Here is a 21,294-nt window from a genome sequence, read left to right as displayed (position 1 = left end):
ATTCGCCTGTGCCCCTCGATAAAAAATCCCCCCACCACAAACTTCCACCCCACCACCTTTGGACGTTACGGACTGACCCGAATATTTGACTCCTCCATCTGTTTGGTCACTGTGTCTGATGTTACGAAGCAAATATTTGCATATAAGTCATTAATTGGCTCCGAATATCTGGAGCACAGACACTGCTATTCAGGCCAGCCCTAGTTTACAGCCTGGTACAGAACACAGTTTTGGTCCCTATAGCTACTAGGGATGTACAATATTGGCGTTTTTGCCAATAACTGATATGCTGATATTGTCCAACTCTCAATTTCTGATTCTGATACTGACACTGATATCTGTGGGCTGTTTAACTAACTTTAGATAACATCACATATCTCCTGTGGTGGAATTAACACATCATGTCTCATTTTATTGTGATGCTCCATTGGATGCATTCTCAAATGCAACAAAGCTTTCTAATGTAAACATTGTGCAAAACAAGAAACTACTTCAACTTAAGTTATGGAAAAAATGCCATATTTATGCCTTTGTTTTCCTTTTTTTGTCTCAAACAAGAGTTCACACTCTCCCTCCCTCCCTTCATGAGTCCAGTAAATGCCGGTGAAATCCAGGCATTATTTTATCGGTTTTCATGATAGGCAAAAGAAAACCGATAACGATATTGACTGATATTACATTTTTCTGCCAGTATCAGTGGGCTGATAATATTGGTGAGCCGATAATATTGGACATCCCTAACAGCTACATTTCCCATTATTGACCACTGTGCAGGTTGTGACTTTACATAACTCACCTGTTAAGGCTTAAATTTATGCATAATTTAGAACATGAACATTTTGAGAAAAGTGGATGCTATCAGAGGTGTTTTTGAGGCCAGCAGTAATGTCAGAAGAAGTTACAGTGTACCAAACATTTGGCAACGTTAGATATGACAAATGATCAACATTCAGATCGATGGTATACAAGGTTAAAAATAATTACAGGATAAAATAGAATTGTTGAAGCTTAGTGGTATTCTAATCATCACGTTTTCCTTTCTGTGATAAACACTGAGGAAGATGACAGGAAGCTCTGTGATGCCCTGTTTGGAAGGGTTTATAAAGGCTCGTCTGCCGAGCTCTTTGCTTTCTGTGTCTGACCTGGACTCAGGTAAGAACAACAGCAGAGATGATGGAGAAGTCTTTGGAAAGTAATACTACAGCATAAGATTGTTTGACTCTCTGTAGTAATTCTGTCCAAATATTTACCTTTAAAATCAGGATTAAAACTGTAATTTAAACATGTTTAATATTTTCAGCTCTGATATTTGGAGGAATGTGTACCTGATGTAATATTTTGCCTGAATGTGATTTGAGTGTTGCAGGTTGACAGTCAGGGAGCTGGAACATCTACTGTGTTTGTATATTACCTTTAAGATGAAGCTCTGCTGATAATAACATGATGCTAACTGACAGTTTTGTGTAGCATTGTGATTGTTTATGATTTTTTATATACAGAGGCACAGCAATGTTTCAGCATAAAATTGTTTGACTTAAGATAAAGGATGATTCAGAAGGAATCTGAAAGCCTCTGTGCAGCAGTGTTTGTTAATATAAACCAAATAAATAACAGTAATATATTAATAGTAATAGTAATTAATAGTAATAGATTGATGCTCATGTCAGGTGCTGAGAGAGGAAAGCAAAGCAGACTGAAGGTGAAAAGAAGGAATTATACTGTGATGCATTTAAGGAAATTCCATTTAGGGAAGAAGAAAGACTGTTTTTTAGCATCAGTGTCTCATTTCTGTGTGTAAAAACTGAACTAGAATCTTAGAATAAAATGTCAGATTAGTGATAGAACTGTCCAAAAAGCATCATTAAAGTGTGGTTCTAATACTGTGTTGTACAATATTGTTTATAAGCCAGTTTATGAATTGCATTATGTTTTACAGAATTGATTTGTTCTTTATTTTTCTGTATTATGGTCTGTCTCTCCCTCAGGTCTCAGTGAAGCATGAATTCATCACTGGGTCCCAGAGGCAACATGACCGTCCCTTATCAGGTTTGTGAAGTAGCCAAGCATTCTGAAATGAATCTTTGCATCAATGAAACTGTGTAAATCTTCTTAGTTCTACAAATGTCTCTGTAAAAGTTCTACAGAAGCATTCGTTTGTTCTTCCATTCATCACTGCATTTATGAAAAGTCTGCTACAGCAAATGGACATAAGCCTATTAAATGTGATTACAACCTAAGCAGGGATTTTCAGTCCAGATGTTTTAAAATTGGACCTAAACCGACTCACCAGTCTCTAAACTTTACAGCACTTCTACAGAATCAGAGTCGAGTCACAACCTGTTTAAATGAACTGTTGGCCCCACAGCACAGCTGAAAATAATCCTGGTCTGGTTCTTCTTATATCAATATTCAGTCTCAAACAGAACTAGGATGTGCCATCACAAAGTGCAGAGTCTGTTGCCCCACTTGGAGATGTGCGTATTTGTGATTTAATCATGAACCTGCAGAAGTAGTACTAAGTCAGAGTGTGTGAGGATCTGTGTGAACAGGCGGCATTCATGTTCACGATCATCACTGGTGACAGGAGGTGGATCTGCAGCTACAACCAGGTGACTGGTCTTTAGCGGAGGATTCTGGAGAAGGTGTCTCAGGACAGGAGGATGCTGTTCATTCTGTTCAGACTGTCTCAGCTCTCCTGTAACATCCTGAGGCTTCTGAGAGAGGACACCTGAACTGGTGTGACTCTGCTCCCCTGATTCTTCAACACAATGAAATTCAACTTAAAGATTTGTTTAGACGCAGTCAAATCGCATCACATGAATCCTGACCGGCTGTTTTTGAAACTAATTTCCATTTCTCTCCCTTTGGCTCCCTCTGCTGTGGATCAGCTCGTCAGAGACACTTTCACTACAGCGTTTGTGAAGAACCTGATCGTGGTTCTGGTCTGGCTCATCCTCAGTTCCATCAACAGCACCTTGGTCGCAACGTTTTTCAGACACCAGGTAGAAACACACTCACTCACAGCCACAGGATTATGCAGGAGTATACAGCAACTGATTGTTCCGGTCCACATGTCACCTGGTCATTTTTCAAACCGTAACATTTCATTCCAGCTCTGAATATCTCTTTGCATTTTATTGTAGACTGTATAACAACATGCCATATTTCAAAGCTTAAAAACAAATGAAACATTTAAAGTCACTGTTCAAATGTTAAAATCTAATTTGGAAAAATATGATAACTAAGGTTTGAAGACCTGCATAAAGTTTTGATAGGCTGATAAAGGTAGACATGTTTCTTCAAACATTATGTTTTATTTAGTTTCCTTTCTCACTGCTGTTGCTCTTTTTTTGGTCATTATCTTCCCAGTGCATTAGTGTTTGAACTTCTAGTTGAGTCATGGTTTTCAGAAATGTTCTTTAAGACAAACACTACCAGTCAAAAGTTTGGTGCTTCAAATCCTGTTTACTATAAATTTGACTTAAGCATTATTTTAGACCTGTTTTAAGGGGCTAATGACAATTTTGCATTTTTATATTCTAAAATTTATTGTAGTTTTTAAGTGATCATAAACCAGCACTTCCTTAGCTTTTAGGGCAAATTATTTGAAAATTTGAGCATGTTTATGAGTAGAAAGAAAGGCATTTCTCTATAAAAGCCTGATTTTTAGATGAGTCTGAAAGATGTCTTATTTTTATACATTTATACATACATGACAGATGTGAGAACACAGACACTATTATATTTTATTCACTACAGAGACATCAGTTTAAATCCTGAACAGACGAGATGTTAATTTCTCTCTGTGAACCAGTGGCGTCATTAGGCCTATTTTAGGGGGGCTGAAGAAACAAATGTTACTGGATGTGTTGCTGGAGTTATTTCACTTATGCTTATATTTATGGAAAATACTGAAATGCGTTGTGCTCATCCAGCCACAGAACTTTCATCCATATTTTTCATACAGAGTTATTTTCAATACTGCCTGTCGTTGCTCTTTTTTCTTTCAGTTTTTTCAAAATCTCAGTGTTTTTTTTATTATCCCTTAATGTTGTCTCTAGAATAAGATTTCAACAAAATGATCTTAAAATACACCAAAATGCAGGAAATAGGATCAATAATTTTCAAAATTTTCTGGGGGAGGGCCCCAGACCCCTCATCAGCATCCCACATAAACTAAATCTCACTCTGAGGTCTGGTCACAAGTTGGCAGCTCTGAATTATTGTGTTGTGAGCAAAAGTCACGGCCACTGTGGCCTACAACATTTACACAGTAAAGTATCTCTGAAAAAATCTAAAATGGTCCAAAAAGTAGAAAAGCAATTTCTCATGGGGGCTAATACGGTGGCCGACAAGGGCATACGCACCGCAAACAAAAAAACGCAATACAAACGATCAAAATGCTGCAAACACAGCAATGATGCAAACCCAAAAACACATAAAACAAATGCAACAGAGAAATGCTGCAACAAAAAAACGATGCATTCACAGAAACGCTGCAAAAGCAAAAACACACAAACCGACAAAACAAATGCAAAAGGGAAATGCTGCATACAAACCCCGAAACAACTGCAAGAGAGAGACGCTGCAAATTCACGGAAGGTCGCCAGGCCACTAGGGGGAGCTGACCATACGGAAAGGACTGATCTTTTATACCGACAGGAAATACCCAGGAGGAAGTTGCAAAGAAGACAGCGGGATAAGAAAGTTTGCAAACACTTGGAGAGGAGAATAAAAAGGTATGTTTTCCCTTACGTCTTTTTTAAACACTCGGCCCTAGTCTCTTACAGTATTATCCAACAGCAGCAAATTTACGTAGCAAATATTAGCGTGCGTCTGTCTAACAGACCGTTGCTAGGGACGCTGATCAGAACAGCTCCCCCTAGTGGCCTGGCGACCTTCCGTGAATTTGCAGCGTCTCTCTCTTGCAGTTGTTTCGGGGTTTGTATGCAGCATTTCTCTTTTGCATTTGTTTTGTCGGTTTGTGTGTTTTTGCTTTTGCAGCGTTTCTGTGAATGCATCGTTTTTTTGTTGCAGCATTTCCCTGTTGCATTTGTTTTATGTGTTTTTGGGTTTGCATCATTCCTGTGTTTGCAGCGTTTTGATCGTTTGTATTGCGTTTTGGCCGTTTGTATTGCATTTTTTTGTTTGCGGCACGTATGCCCTTGTCGGCCACCGTAGGCTAAGCCTCCCCTGTCCTTAAAACCGAGTGACGCCCCTGCTGTGAACTACAGCAATAACAAACCATCAGATGCTGAAATCATACCAGAGAAATGATAAGTTCTGTTTGAAGAAAACACTTTGAACTGAGCCATGTAGGTTTTTTAAAAAGCTGACTTTTCAAATTGAGACAGATCATTTTCTCTTCTTATTCAAGGCTTTTTTATTTATTTGTATTATTTTCCACATTATGGATTAACTCTGAAGATTAACACTTTTTTGTTTACAATATAATTCCATTTATATTCTTTTATAATTTTGACATCTTTAGTGTAGAAAAATTCTTCAATAAAAATCATTGAATGAGAAGATATGTCCAAACTTTTGACTGGAAGTTTAGATTCACAACAGCTATAGAGAGGAAAAGAAATGCTTTCTTATTCCATTTCATATCTAACTTTATTGAGTCAGCTGGGAAAGTTTCCAGCCCCCGATCACCCTACAGAGGATAAAGCGATGTAAAGAAGAGGGGTGGATGGATTTTTCTAAATGCCCCCAGGTGTTCCCAAACAGGGGATAAAAGGTGTCTCTGCCTACTACAGATATTTTACTACCTTCACTACTTTTCACTACTCAAATTTGTAATTTGTTTCAGTACTTGTCTTATCTGTGGTCTGACATCCTGTGGATTTATTAAATAACACATGTAGAATAAAGTTACGCTTAGATTTGGTTAGAATGTCACAGATGAGATGTTCAAAGACCATAGGAAAGTTTAAACTGTGAAGAATTTTTTTCCTTCTGATGAACTGTCACTTTGGTGAAATTTCAAAGACAATAAACATTTCAACCCCCCCCCCCCCTCCTCCCCCTGATGACAGACTTTAACAAATGATATTTCATTTGTATAGTTTAAGTAAATGTAAAAAGAATAAACAAACATACACTACCCTCCAAACATTTGGGGTCACCCAGACAATCCCGTGTTTCTAACCATCAATGAGCCTTTCAACAGCATTAGCTAACACAATGTAGCATTAGAATACAGGAGTGATGGTTGCTGGAAATGTTCCTCTGTACCCCTATGGAGATATTCCATTAAAAATCAGCTGTTTACAGCTACAATACCCAGATAGCAAACTATGGGTGAATCAATGTTGAATCTATGTTGAGACCTAACGTAGAAATTATACAGAAAGCGCAAGGTTGATAAAATGTTGAGTCAACATTTGCTTACATAGATTACATGTTTGCAAACATAGATTCAACATTAATTAAACATTGACCTGTCAAACATTTTAATTAAACCAAAATACAACGTAGATTCAACGGTATCTTTTAAACACAAACTTCAATGTTGCCAAAATGTTGTTGAATCAACGTTGATCCAACCATCAGTCTTCAACCGTAACCACAATTCAACATTCTTAACCCTAATTCAACATTGATTTAACATCTTTTGCTATCTGAGTAAAGTGTGATTTATGGTTGAAAAGCAAACGTTGACTCAACATTTTGTCAACCTTGCACTTTCTGTATAATTTCTACGTTAGGTCTCAACATAGATTCAACATTGATTCATCCATAGTTTGCTATCTGGGTAGTCATTTACCACATTAACAAGGTCTACACTGGATTTATCATTCATTTAATGTGATCTTCATTGAAAAAAATTGCTTTTCTTTTTAAAAAATAAGGACATTTCTAAGTGACCAAACTTTTGAATGGTAGTGTTTAAGTTTTGTACAAGAAGTAAGTCCACTCCTATAATTCTTGCATCTTCAAATGGTAAATAGTAAATGGTTGTATTTATATAGCGCTTTTATCCAAAGCGCTTTACATGATACATCACATTTACCCATTCGCAGACACATTCACACACTGATGGCAGAAGCTGCCATGCAAGGCACTAACCACGACCCATCAGGAGCAATCAGGGGTTAGGTGTCTTGCTCAGGGACACCTCGACATGAACACGATGGGCCGAGGATCGAACCGCAACCCTATCTTTAAATCAATAAAATGAAGATCAGTGGTTCCATGTTTGTGATGATTAAAGCCTCTTCAGGTAGATAGTGACCTATCTCATTCAAACCTCTGATTTCCAGGGTCTGCTGTTTTCTTTGCTACCTATCAGTGGGTGTTTGGGTTCAGAAGATTCATTAAAGGCTGTAGTGGCACTCTATCTTCAAAGTTCGTTGTACCACCTTTGCAGCTTGTCTAACAACCAGTATTTGAATCACTCGACTGAAACCATGTCTTCTTTTAAGATATTTACTTAAAGAACTAAAAAAAAACATTTACAGAAAAAACTAAAAGGCTCGGTACAGACGGTCAAAAAACTGTGTTGCTTCCATCATCTCCAGCTGCAATCTGAACGTAACGTGCCTGCAGGCAAAATCAAATGACGTATTACGTAGTGGAAGCCAAAATTACGTTGCATAGTAAAAATCTATTTTTATATTAACTAAGTTACGCATTCTATGAAATATAACAATTAGCATGAATTCTTTAAAATGAAATTAGGCACATTTTAAACATTTTCAATCTAAATTATTATTCTATATGAATTTCCCATTAACTGGCTCTTACAAAGGCCTTTTTTCTGAACTTTTTTCTTCACCTTTTTATCTACACGCCGTATTGATGACCGCTTAATATCATATTCCAATGAAAGATTCATTTTCAGTGTAAATGTTGCTGTTCAGTCTTTTTCTCCATCATCTTTAGCAGTCCTCTAACTGACACCACCCATCATCTTGACTCCATGCATCATTAGTCCATCTGAGTCTACACATGTCACTCACCTCTCTCTTCCTTTGTCGTCCTCCAGGTCTTTTATGAAGACCCCCGCTACATCCTGTTTATCCACATGGTCATCAATGATGCCATCCAGCTGACGGTCACCATCACGCTCTTTGTGCTCAGCTACATCTTCTACAAGATTAACGTCTCCTTCTGCTGCTTCTTCATTTTGGTGGCGGTTTTCACAACTAGAAACACACCGGTCAACTTAGCCAGTATGGCCATAGAGCGCTACATTGCCATCTGCGAGCCCCTACGACACAACCAGATCTGTACAGTGAGGAGGACTCACATCGTCATTGGGCTGATTTGGTTCATCAGTGTGGCTCCAGATATTACAGATCTCTTTGTGACACTGGCTACTGAGTCCATCAGCTTCTTTCATGAATCGGTGTTCTGCTTGCGGCCCAACGTTTTTAAAGATCCGATCTTGGCATACAAAAGGCAGGTTTTTGACATCCTCTACTTCTCCACTGTGTTTCTGATCCTGGTCTTCACCTACTTGAAGGTCTTGTTTGCAGCCAGGGCACTCTCTACGGAGAAGATGTCAGCCCAGAAGGCGAGGAACACCATCCTCCTCCACGGGGCCCAGCTGGCCATGTGCATGCTCTCTTACATCTCCCCCAGCGTGGAGATCATGCTGCATATCATCTTCCCTGGCCGAATCCTTGAGATCAGATATGCAAACTATTTGATTGTCTACATCCTGCCCAGGTTTCTGAGCCCAATCATCTACATCTCTGAGAGACAAGAAGTTCAGGAGGCATCTCCAGATGCACCTTTTGAGCCACAGATGTGAGAAGAAAGTGGCCAGCACCAATGACTTGTAACAGCAAGAGCATTTCAATAGGTATTCAGCCCTAAATGAAAAAGATCTTTAATATTTAATGCTTACTTTGCAAAGCTAATAAAAAACATCAAAAATGTAACAAAGTGTATGAAAATGACAGCTTAGCAACTGCAAGAAAAAATGCTATTTTTGTATTTTGTGTTTTTTCTAAGATAAATGTAGAATTAAATTTGAGTTGAAAGGGCAAAAAAAAAAAAACCTGTTCTGACAGAAGCACCAGAGAAAAGAGTCAAACAGACAAGAAAAACTAAACTTTGCCCCACAAACAGCCCACAGTGAAAGAATATACAGTAGATAACACACCAGCTGATCTGTGAGGAGAGCTGGTTGAAGCTGCAGAACCTTCATCCCAGAAGAGGCAGAAAAACATCCCCCTGTGGCACAACACACTGTCTGCAGCTAAAGGATTATTCACCTGTAAGTTCATTCATATCCACCAAAAATATAACAGCAGGCGCAGAGACAGTCTGAGATTCACGTTATCAAACAAAAAACATACCAAAATAATGTAACTGTAAGTAAATGTAAGTAACTGTGGATCATCAGCTTCAGATGTAAAATCTGTCTCAGTTTGTTTTTTTCCGTTTATTTCCTGACTCGGCCTGCACAGTGGGGTGGTTAGCACTGTTCTCTCTGTACATGTGTGGCTTTTCTCCAGGTTCTCCAGCTTCCTTCCACAGTCCAGAAACATGCTAAGGTTAATTGGTGATTCTAAATTGTCTGTAATTCTGTTTCCCACTGACCATGTGACTTACAGGTACATAGATAACTATGAGGCTGGTCTCAGACTTGCTCGTATTATGATGTGGTGTTTCTACAGTTCTTGCAAATACCTGACAAATGTCAAATCCTGGTATCCTGGTTCATGATTACTGCAAGCAAAAAAGAGTAAAAACTGAGCAAAACAAAGACGAAACAAACCAAAGTCCAGAATAATCATCAATAAATCATGTTTATGTTGCTGCTTTCCACTGTTTAATGAGGGATATTTGCATGTGTAAGAACCATAAGAGGGATAAAAAGTCCTAGAATAATCCTGGTAGGTAGTATACACCAGTGAGAACAGGTTTGATTCAGCATTCATCTCACAATACATCTCACAAATCTATGTAAAATTACAGAACCAATGCTTCTTTTTCTGTTAATTGTCAGAAATTGTGTGTAATTTTAGAAATATATTTAGATCATTAAACTTGAATTTAGCAGTCTCATCTAATAAACAAAAAGGAAATTTTGTGATCGTCCACAGTTTCTGGTCTGAAATGTTATTTTACATTAAACATGTAAGCTTAGTGTGTGCAATTTAAAACACATCAAGTCCATCAAATTTCACATCTGTTTTTTAAACAGTGTACTATTTTAAAATGGTTAATCTGATTGCAGGATTGTGGTTTCTGACCGGCATGTGATGGGGAACTCTCCTGTACAGACTGATCGTTGAGCATTTAAATGTTTCTTCCATTGCTGTCTTGAATAAGGGCGTACATGTACATCCACTCCATGCTGTAGGATTGTAGGATACACCATCAAGGCAAAAAAGACAACCAAGTTTATTTTGAGCAGTTTTAGGGACAAAATGCTTCTTATTGTACATATCACATTTAAATGAACAGATCACGTCTTTCACTTCCATTCTTTGCTACAGTCCTGCTAATGTTGAGATCTTTGCACCAAAATCAGACTTGAAATCATCTTTACCTTAATTAAATGCATCTCTGTGAGGAAAATATACACACCACCACATCAATGAACCTTTCAGCCCCATTAGCTAACACAATGTAGCATTAGAACACAGGAGTGATGGTTGCTGGAAATGTTCCTCTGTACCCCTATGGAGATATTCCATTAAAAATCAGCTGTTTACAGCTACAATAGTCATTTACCACATTAACTATGTCTACACTGGATTTATCATTCATTTAGTGTTATCTTCATTGAACAAAATGAATAAGGACATTTCTAAGTGATCTCAAGTTTTTGAATGGCATTTTATACAGTTGGACCCAAAATGTGTCCCTTTCTGAATACCTGTTTATTAATAGACATTCAGATTTACTGACTATCTATGAACACCTCACATGCAGGTCACGATAGACAGTTGCTAGTCATAGAGAAGTCTCTAGTCTCCACAGTTCAGACAGATGTGGCCAAAAATGAGATTGAAAGAGTGAAATAAGACGCCCTAATGTCAGATTCACCCAAAGTTGAAACCAAAAGATTTTGTCTACATTGACTGTGTTCTGTCACTTTAAGCATCAATATGACAGATAGTCATGTGTATTTAACTGGTCTAACATTAAACTCCCTCATATTCTGACTTTAACGACATGGGATCAACAAATTTCTCATGCTCATTATCGGCAAGCTCAACCTATGACATCATGACCCTGAGCCCATCGCTATGACAACCTAATCAATACACAGACACCAGAACATCCCTGTCATCCTCATATATGAGGCATCAGGCTGCAGGAGGCTGCTGCCCCCGTCAGTGGAACAGCAGGTGAGAGGTTCTGTCCTTATCATGTGTGAATATTAACATGTTACTGCTTCATGTGTTCACAGCTTTCTGTTACAGCTTATACTGATATTATTACTAAAAACTTTCCTCCCTGTTTAGTTAAAAAACGGCTTAAAACTTTGAGGTTTGCTTTTGTAAACTCTTAAAAACTGTCCTGATAAAGCTGGTATCTGAGTGTGGAATCTGTATGTCTAAACTGAAATGAGATGATTATTTTATGTCTAACACATTCTCACTACAGTGCATGTAGTGTGTATACAATACAGTTTGTACAGATGCACACTGTAAAAATGACTGTGTTTAATTATTACTGATATTCAGAAACCATTGTGTCCTACAGCACTAGTTACTATTTGGTTAAAGCTGTTCAGATTTATACTAAATAAGAATAATTATCCGTTTAACAAGCATCATGTTACTTTTACTAAATAAAAGCATGCTGTGCTATGCAAAGCTGCAACTAAATGTAGGAAATCAGGTTTTGTTTGTGTGTGAAATACAGCAGAACAGAAATGTCTTCTGATCTTCCTGCAGATAATAAAACAACACCGAACCATGAAGTAACTCCTGAGCGAGAGAAAGCAGAACATCTGTGGTCACAGGTATTTACAGATAATAAATGTATTAATATGTAAACTTTGTTTAAGACAGGCTGGCATTTTAGAATCACAGCAGATGGTTTTGTTTAACTTAGAGCAGATTAGTTTCTATAGACTGTAAATAAAAACTAGATTGACTGTACACACATACACTACCATCCGTATTTTTAAAAGAAAACCAATTTTTAATGAAGATCACATTAAATGAGTGACAAATCCAGTCTTGCACATTAGATGTGATTTCTGTGTGTGCTCAGACCTTGGTGTTCTGAAGATTTGTTTATCCCAGAGCCCAAATCCTGATGGTAAGTTGCTTGGAGATGCTGACTTGATGTTAATGGAATGCTAATTTTTGCCATTCTATTTGCGAATTACAAAAATGCCACTAGTACTAATGTATGGTTCTAATTGTGTAATGATAACAGATGTGATTTCTGTGTTTGCTCAGACAGCCAGGAGGAGATGTTGCTGATGAACTCCACCTCCTCCAGGTCTCTGGACCTGCTGGTGAGTAACAGCAGCTCCTCCCTGGCTCTGGGTGCCGTGGCTATCCCTAAAGACAACTTCTCCAACGCTCTCACCAAGAACATAGTGGCCATGTTGGTGTGGCTGGCCCTGAGCATCATCAACAGCAGCATGGTGCACACCTTCCTCCGACACAGGTACACACACACAAACACACACACACACACACACACACACACACACACACACACACACACACACACACACACACACACACACACACACATGTCTGGTTCTTATATCCACGTGGGGACTTACCATTGACTCCCATTCATATCTAACCCCTAACCCTAACCCTAACCTTAACCAACACCAAAACAATGCCTAACCCTAAAGAAACTTTTTTGCACTTTTACTTTTTTCAGTAACAACAACATGGCCAAGAAAACACTGTTTCCCCCCATGGGGACCTCATTTTTGGTCCTCACCATGACACGAGTCCCCACCTATATAGCACATAGTCAGGTTCAAGTCCCCACCAAGTCCCCACCAGTATAGATAAACATGTACACGCACACACACATGTTTGTACTTCTATCTTAGTGAGGACATCCATAAGCATAATGCATTTCCTAGAGCCTTACCCTAACCTTAACCATCACAACTGATTGCCTTAACTTAATCCTTACCCTAACCCTAACCAAACCTGAATTCATACCTGTTCTCTAAAAACAAGTCTTCACCCTCAAACATGGCTGTTTCAAAGTGAGGACCGGCCAAAATGTCCTCACTTTGTAAAAATGTCCTCACTTTGATAGTTAAATGCAGAAAATGGTCCTCACAATGTAGCAAGTACAAGAACACACACACACACACACACACACACACACACACACACACACACACACACACACACACACACACACACACACACACACACAGATCCACATTACATCTGTAAGAGTGCAGTTACTCCTCCTCTGCCATGTTCAGTCACTTCGTGTTTCCTATGATTCCAACTGTTGATATAAAAACACGGACTGACACACAACAAAAGTAAAACATGCATATAAACATATCTATTAATTTTTAAAGTGTATAAATCCAGCCAATCAATTATTAGTGGCTTAAAAACATTACCACATTACAGTTTTTTTTCTATTTCTAACACGCATTGGTCGAAACTGAAGTCACATGTTCAAAACTCTTAACTCAGTCTGCAAAACAGCAGTCCATGTGTACTGAACTGTGAATCACTTTCCATTGTTTTCACACAAAATGCATTTAGTGACCACAGTCACCAAAATTCATCAACTCTTTTCTCACTTACTAGTTCACCACCTGCAAAGCACTAGACTTTTACAGCACATTTTTCAGATGCTAACACACCTTGTTCAAAACAGTTATGAGCTTATTTTGAGACATGAATGAAGTGTTTTGTTGGTGAGAAAGAATTTTGGGGATGAGATTCACGGTTTAGCTGAAATGCATGATGGAAATGCAGGCTGTGTTAAGAGTTTTGAACATGTGACTTCAGTTTGGACCAATGTTTGTTAGCAATTGAAAAAAACTGTAACAACATCTAGACAGTATTTCTGATTCATTTAATGTTGTCTTCAGTGAAAAAACTGCTGTTCTTTCAAAAATGAGGACATTTCTAAGTGACTCCAACTTTTGAACGGTAGTGTTCATAGTGACATTTTTTATCTTCATCTGAAAAATGCAGCTCCTAATATTTGGATATTCCTCTGAGCCATACTGCAGTTTTAATAATATTCATATTGTTCAGTTCTAGCTGCACTTGTTCTACTCACAAACACACAGGTGTCCATGTCTCACTCAGCTCCCGTTTGTCTCTGACTTTAGTCTCTTCTATGAGAACCCGCGGTACATCATGTTCATCTGCATGGTGTTCAATGATGCTCTGCAGCTGACTCTGGTAACAGCGCTGTACGTGGTCAGCTACATCTTCAGGAAGATCCACACCTCCGTCTGCTGCCTTCTGGTCAGTCTATCACATTCTGTCAAATCATGGTGTCAAGACACGCAGACATTTCCTGAAACTATTTGTGTAACTTTAACTGCATAAAAATTCCATATAAATATTTCACATCTGGCAGTGATTTTCACTCAAAAACTAATAATGTTGCCCACGACCCCAGATTTTACATGGTTTGCTTCATAAGATGTTACCATGCTGAGGGGGGAAATGTGACAAATATGAGATGGTCAGGTGTGAACTGCTTTAAAATTTGGTGAACTGAGGTGGAATGACTGATAGAAAAAACAAACTTGTTGCACATGCACTCCTCATTCAGTGCAGAGTGATTATTTCTTACTAAATAGAGTATTTCCAGTCAGCTGGTGAAAATCCCTGTATTTCTGCAGATCACTGCATGTCAGTTTTTCCAACGTCCACTCCACTCCCTCAGATCATGACGGCTGTCCTCACCACCCGCTCCACGCCTCTCATCCTGGCTGGCATGGCCGTGGAGCGCTACATCTCCATCTGCTTCCCGCTCCACTACAGCCAGATGTGCACGGTCCCCCGCACGCTGCTCCTCATCGGCATCATCTTCATCCTCACCGCCACACCACCCATCACCGACCTCCTCATCACCATCGTCAAGGAGCCTCCCAGTTTCTTCCACACCACCATCTTCTGCGACCACTCGCTGCTGTTCCGCGACAGGTCCATCTACTATAAGAACTGTGTGTTTGACGGGGCCTACCTCTCCTTCGTGGCCCTCACGCTGCTCTACACCTACTGTAAGATCATGCTGACGGCAAGAGCTGCATCCACAGGTCTGGCCTCTGTGAAGAGAGCCAGGAACACCGTGGTGCTGCATGGGGTGCAGGTGGGTGTCCACTAATGACCGTAATTATGGCTCCTTAAAGTGAGCTGGGTTCTTCGGAAAGTTCTCAGACTCACCAAAGAAAAGACGAGAAAGATTGTTTTTTCATGATTGCTCTGAAAAGTCTGCTTTAACTTCGATGCACTCATGTTCAAGCTTCACTCTCTCTTCCAGAAACAGGTCACATGTTGAGTCTCCAGATACTCCTCAGCAGCATGTAGGACTTCTTCATGACTTTGAAAATGGCAACCAAGTTTGATTTCAGTTCGGGAGACAGATAGAATTCAGGTGGTGCAGGTGGGATCAGTAACAGTTCTTCTGCCTCCTGTACTGGATGGATGGATGCGTTGTCCTGGAGCAACAGCAGCCGGCTCCAAGCTTCCTCTCCTCTGTTCCTTGATTGCTTCAAACATTTAAGTTGCATAGACGGTGTTTTATGGCTTTATAATGGACAATTATGTCCCAAAACTGGAGTTACACTCCTTATTTTTAGGTGAGCTGAGAGGTTTTTGAAGTATCCTCATAAGAAGTAATGCCACTCAGCTACCATCGACAATAACAAAGTTAAAAAGGTCCAAAATGTCAAGAACTGGAAATAATGAGTATTTCCATATTTTTTAACAACATACAGGCCCTATTTTTTTTTACAGTTTACACATAGACTCAGAAAATAATGGATATATCCCAAAAAAGAAATTATTTCCTTAGCTCTTTATTAGTTAACTACACATTTGTTCCATCAATAAAGTTGAAAATACACGTCAAAATTCAAGTGTCTAGTTTTGTCTAACAGAAACCCCAAAATATGTTTAAGATGGCAAAAACATCTAGCATCATGTGTAACTGGTAGGAGATAATCATTTGCATTATACCCAAAATAACTCACAACTAGGGATGTCTGATATTGGCGTTTTTGCAAATAACCGATATGCCGATATTGTCCTACTCTCAATTTCCGATTCCGATATCAACCGATACCGATATATGTGGGCCACTGAACTAATTTTAGATAACATCACAGATCTCCTGTGGTGGAATTAACACATCATGTCTCATTTTATTGTGATGCTCCACTGGATGCATTCTCAAATGCAACAAAGCTTTCTAATGTAAACATTGTCTGTGCAAAATCAGAAACTACTTAACTGAAGTTATGGAAAAAATGCCATATTTATGCTTTTTTTTTTTTAATTGTCTCAAACAACAGTCCACACTCTCCCTCCCTCCATGAGTCCTGTAAATGCAGGTGAAATCAAAGCATTATTTTATTGGTTTTCATGACAGGAAAAAAAAAGAGAGATAACTATCTTATGCCAATATCAGGCCAATAATATCAATAGGTTGATATTATTGACCATCCCTACTAACAACTGATCCATTTCTGTCTGAATAGCTGACTAATCATTGAACCTTTCAGGAGTTTTCAGCTTTAATCAGTTGCACAAATAATGGCCTCTTATTTAAGCTGTTATGTTTAAATATGTGTAAACTGACAGCTCAGAAATCCATCCATCCGTTATACACAAACCGCTTCATCCTCATCAGGGTCATGGGGGGCTGGAGTCTATCCCAGCTGACTGAGGGTGAAGGCAGGGGACACCTGGACAGGTAACAGTCTGTCACAGGGCTACATATACAGACAAACAATCACACTGAGGGAGGAAGCTGGAGAACCTGGAGAAAAGCCACACATGTACAGGAGAACATGGAGACTCCATGCAGGAAGATCCAGGAAGGCTGGAACAGGATCCAGCGATCGTCCAGCAGCAAGGCGACAGTGTAACCACTGATCACTGCCCAGCTCAGAGATCAACACTTCCTATTACTTGCAGATTTTTCCCTGTCTTTGTAAAGTTTTTTCTGCTTTATTTTTTGTTGTATGTGAACCATTTGTAGAAGCTGACCTTACCTCTTTGTGGTGGATGCTGGATATTTGAGTCCTTCAGATTGTTCTATGTTTTTGTTCCAGCTGTTGCTGTGCATGCTGGCCTTCGTGGTTCCCTCCCTGCAGGCTGCTCTCATCTCCCTGTTCCCCCACCTGAGCTTGGAGATCCGTTACATCTTCTTCCTGCTCGTCTACATCATCCCTCGTTTTCTGAGCCCTGTGATCTACGGCTTTCGGGACGAGCAGTTCAGGAAGTACTGGACCCGGTACTTGTCTTGTCGGAGCTGCAGCATCTTCAAGGTCAGGCCGGTGCTGCTGAAGGTGAACCTGTAGGAGAAATAACCAGGAAGGAAACCTGAAGTCCAGCTGACTGTCAGGCTGCTGCTCATGAACTCTGGCTTCATTTCAGTTTGGTATGACCTGATTCACTCCCAGCTTTCATTGCACTGTGGCCTGTGTTTGGTTTGGAGTCATGACTGTCTGTACAGTAAACTGTGACTGATGAATCGATGGTGCAGTGTTTGAAATATGAATTTTTTTAAATAAAATGCATATAACTGCTTGTAGAAAGCCAGCTTTCAACAAACTTTGATGCTGCTATTTACCCTGTGAACAGCTTCTGGCTCCTGGCTAACAGTGCACATAGAAGCCTTTTGTACATTATGACAAAGTTAAAATGTAATAAATTGTAAATAAAGAAAAACAAAAGTTGTATTTCTTTGAATATTTATTTTACAAAAAATAAAACCTGGAATCAACATATTTTCCACAGGTGTTCCCAATACTGGGGGAAATAGATGGTTCTACATACTGTATACACAACCGGTCAAAAGTCTGGGGTCACTTAGAAATGTCCTTATTTTCGAAAGAAAAGCATTTTTTTTTCAGTGAAGATCACATTAAATGAATGATAAATCCAGTGTAGACATTGTTAATGTGCTAAATGACTATTCTATCTGTAAACAGCTGATTTCTAATGGAATATCTCCATAGGGGTACAGAGGAACATTTCCAGCAACCATCACTCCTGTGTTCTAATGCTACATTGTGTTAGCTAATGGTGCTGAAAGGCTCATTGATGATTAGAAAACCCTTGTGCAGTTATGTTAGCACATGGATAAAAGTAGGAGTTTTCATGGAAAGCATGGAATTGTCTGGGTGATCCGTAGTGCATTTTGAAACTTCAGTGGATGCACATCTTACTTGTACTTCAACACCCATTTTTCAGGATCTACTTTGTGTGAAATAAACAAACAGGAAGTTGAACAACACTTCACAAAGCACTGATTAGACTGCACTGTAAATTTTAAAAATATCTTTACGGTAAAATCCCAGCAGCCATCGTTGGCAGAATGCTGCTGTAAAATCACAGTAAAACATTTTCTACATTTACAGTAAAGAAATGTATTGATATTTTTGATTTTACGATTGAAAAATGGGCTTCATTCCCTATTTCACTGTAAAAAAAAAAAAGAAGAAAGTTTTAACCTTCAAAAACCTAAAAATTGACATGTAAATACCATCAAAATCAAGTTTACATAACTTATCATGCAGAAGCAGTAACTGCAAATATTACAGTATGGATGTTCAGCATATTACGGCATTTTTCCATTTGAAACTGTGCAAACACAGTTTTCTCCTGATGAACTTATCTACAGTGATCCAGTGTTATATAAACTGAATCAAACTGTTTTAGAGTTTGCACATGTTTACCATCATGGTTTGACAGTTGGACATTTTTTTATTGTGCACAATGATCATGATAACTGTTAGCTATTAAAGAGCCCAACTTTATAGGAGAAAGCACAGAATAACGGAGGATGTAGCAGATGTTATTACGTTGTTCCTCTGCTGTGTAACTGAAGAAGTAAAAGGTGAAACAGACCCACTTTAGGTTGAGGTGTAGAACCAGATTTTAGCCACTAGGTGGATCCATCAGCACACATATGAAGCTTCTCAAGTACTCGAGGATACAAACACATTATCCTCATCGTACTGAATAATCTTTAAAATCCTGCATGGGAAAATGTGTGTTTTTAAATATAAATCCTGCATAGTTTATATAGTATCTTATTTAATTTAAAGAAAAAGGGAAAAGTGAGATTTGTAATGTTTGGAAATCCAACCCTCCATCCATCCATTACTGGAAATTATGTGAATTTAATCTGCAAAACAAGAAATTGAGATATCTAATTGAGATTTTTTGTTTGATGTTCCTTTTCTACCTGGAAGTGGGAAGTTTGTGTTCTTTTTGCCAGATAAATAAAATAGAAAGTGAAATGAACACCAAAAGGAGGTTGTTCAGAATGTTTCACAGAAAAACATTCAAGTAATAATAATAAAAAAAACACATTTTGTTTTGAATATTTGACCAATTCCTACGTAGTAAACCTGTTTTATGACTGATTTGTCATTTATAATTCATACTTTGTGGCTGTTATTTATGCATTTAAACCATCTAGTGTAGTTTCCAGTACAGACATGGATTGTTAATTAATTAATTTTTTTATTTAATTTTAGTTCATTAATAAAGTGACATTGTATTGTATTAATTTAACTATTAAAACTACATCCTCACAGTTTCATGGACTGTATCACGTGTGGCATGGAATCCATTTAAGTAAGAAGACATGAAAAAAAACATCCATATTTGAGAAATCCATCTGAACTTTTACATCTTGTGGGTCATTTTACATCTCATCCATCAGATTTCAAATAATCCATGTACAAAACCCTGAAACATGTAGTTGTTGTGTAAATGTTCTTGTCCTGAGACCAAATCTAAATAAACTAGGAGAAAAGAATGTTTGAAGATATTTTAAAATACCAAATAAGTCTGGAGTTCCCCTAAAATGATGTTTTCCTCTAGTCCCATCTCTCTGATGACCAAACTGAATCTCTAACAAAACAGTTCAAATCAAATTTTAATCTCCTTTTATGGCTTTATTTTTTCATTCATGTCTCTTGTCATTGTGGGAACATTTTTTAATCAACATAGTATTTTAAATAATAATTATTATGTATGGAACATGTGTCCCACAACAACCCTGTTAGCATAACCTGTTGATGATGATTTGTCTTTTGTGTCTCGTTTCTGTCATTGTATGTCTTGTTTTTGTTTTGTGTCTTGTTATCATTTTGTGTCTCGTTTCTGTTGTTTTGCGTCTCGATTTTGTCATTTTGTGTATTTTTTGTTGTTTTGTGTCTTGTTTCTGTCATTTTGAGTCTTGTTTTTGTTGTTTTGTGTCTCGATTTTGTCATTTTGTCTAATTTTTGGTCAATTTGAAGGATGAATATGTACCAGAAAATTGTACCATTCATCCATCCATCCATTCTCTATACACCGCTTTATCCTCACTAGGGTCATGGGGGGTGCTGGAGTCTATCCCAGCTGACTTGGGTGAAGGCAGGGGACACCCTGGACAGGTCACCAGTCTGTCACAGGGCTACATATACAGACACACAATCACACTCACATTCACACCTACAGACAATTTAGAGTAACCAATTAACCTCAGCATGTTTTTGGACTGTGGGAGGAAGCCGGAGTACCCGGAGAAAACCCACGCATGCACAGGGAGAACATGCAAACTCCATGCAGAAAGATCCCAGGCCCAGGCCGGGATTTGAACCGGGGATCTTCTTGCTGCTTCTTTGTGCAACCCAAAATTGTAACAGAAAATGTTTATTTTTCACAAATTTTGAACCCTAAATGGTCTCCACTTCTAGACTGACCCTTGTTTTCTTTTTCAAACTGCAGTGCATTGATGGCCTGAGAGACAAAGTGTTTATGCTCTGAACAATTTTATCTTAATGAGAAAAAACTGTAAAGTCAGCTGCAGAGGTGAGGAACTTAATTAGGTTTATATGGATATTAGAGGTTTATGAAATGACCCCTGAGATTTGAGCAGATTTCATTGGGGTCAGCACCGTGTTGGACCTCAGGTGGGAGGAAGACTCTACTGATGCACGGTAAAGAGGAAATTCTCATAATAAGAAGCTCCAGGTCGTTTAAAAGTTATGGGATGCAACATATTAAGTCCCTGTGCGTGTATAAAAATGAAAACTTTACAAGTCTATTGTTAAACTTCTATATCAACCGCTGAGTGCCGCAAACTCATCGTAAACACAGCTGCTGCTCTGTGCTAAAGCGG

The 21,294-nt window shown here is 38.6% G+C and overlaps 2 protein-coding genes across 2 annotated transcripts; both read left to right on the top strand.

Moving 5' to 3' along the window:
• The first annotated feature begins 2,894 nt into the window (after positions 1-2,894).
• On the top strand, positions 2,895-8,795 carry LOC110969601 (odorant receptor 131-2-like). Its single transcript, XM_051948713.1, is given in 3 exon segments — positions 2,895-3,002; positions 7,994-8,701; positions 8,703-8,795. Coding segments are annotated over 2 exon segments (762 nt in total). The 5' UTR covers positions 2,895-3,002; positions 7,994-8,032.
• Positions 8,796-12,496: 3,701 nt separating this feature from the next.
• LOC110969600 (odorant receptor 131-2-like) lies at positions 12,497-17,473 on the top strand. Its single transcript, XM_022219717.2, has 4 exons — positions 12,497-12,597; positions 14,267-14,405; positions 14,833-15,258; positions 17,225-17,473. The coding sequence occupies exons 1-4, from the start codon at positions 12,533-12,535 to the stop codon at positions 17,471-17,473; spliced, it is 879 nt and encodes a 292-aa protein (XP_022075409.1). The 5' UTR covers positions 12,497-12,532.
• Positions 17,474-21,294: the final 3,821 nt, after the last annotated feature.

Source organism: Acanthochromis polyacanthus, chromosome 5, assembly GCF_021347895.1.
Source record: "Acanthochromis polyacanthus isolate Apoly-LR-REF ecotype Palm Island chromosome 5, KAUST_Apoly_ChrSc, whole genome shotgun sequence".
Taxonomy (NCBI): Eukaryota; Metazoa; Chordata; class Actinopteri; family Pomacentridae; genus Acanthochromis; species Acanthochromis polyacanthus.
The sequence above is the reverse complement of the archived record's forward strand: the minus strand, read 5'-3'. Positions and strand labels throughout refer to the sequence as shown.

Coding starts and splice junctions, on each gene's coding strand:
- LOC110969600 (XM_022219717.2), top strand. CDS start 12,533: ATGTTGGTGTGGCTGGCCCTGAGCATCATCAACAGCAGCATGGTGCAC. Junction 14,406..14,832: donor CCTCCGTCTGCTGCCTTCTG/GTCAGTCTATCA, acceptor CCACTCCCTCAG/ATCATGACGGCTGTCCTCAC. Junction 15,259..17,224: donor TGGTGCTGCATGGGGTGCAG/GTGGGTGTCCAC, acceptor TTTTTGTTCCAG/CTGTTGCTGTGCATGCTGGC.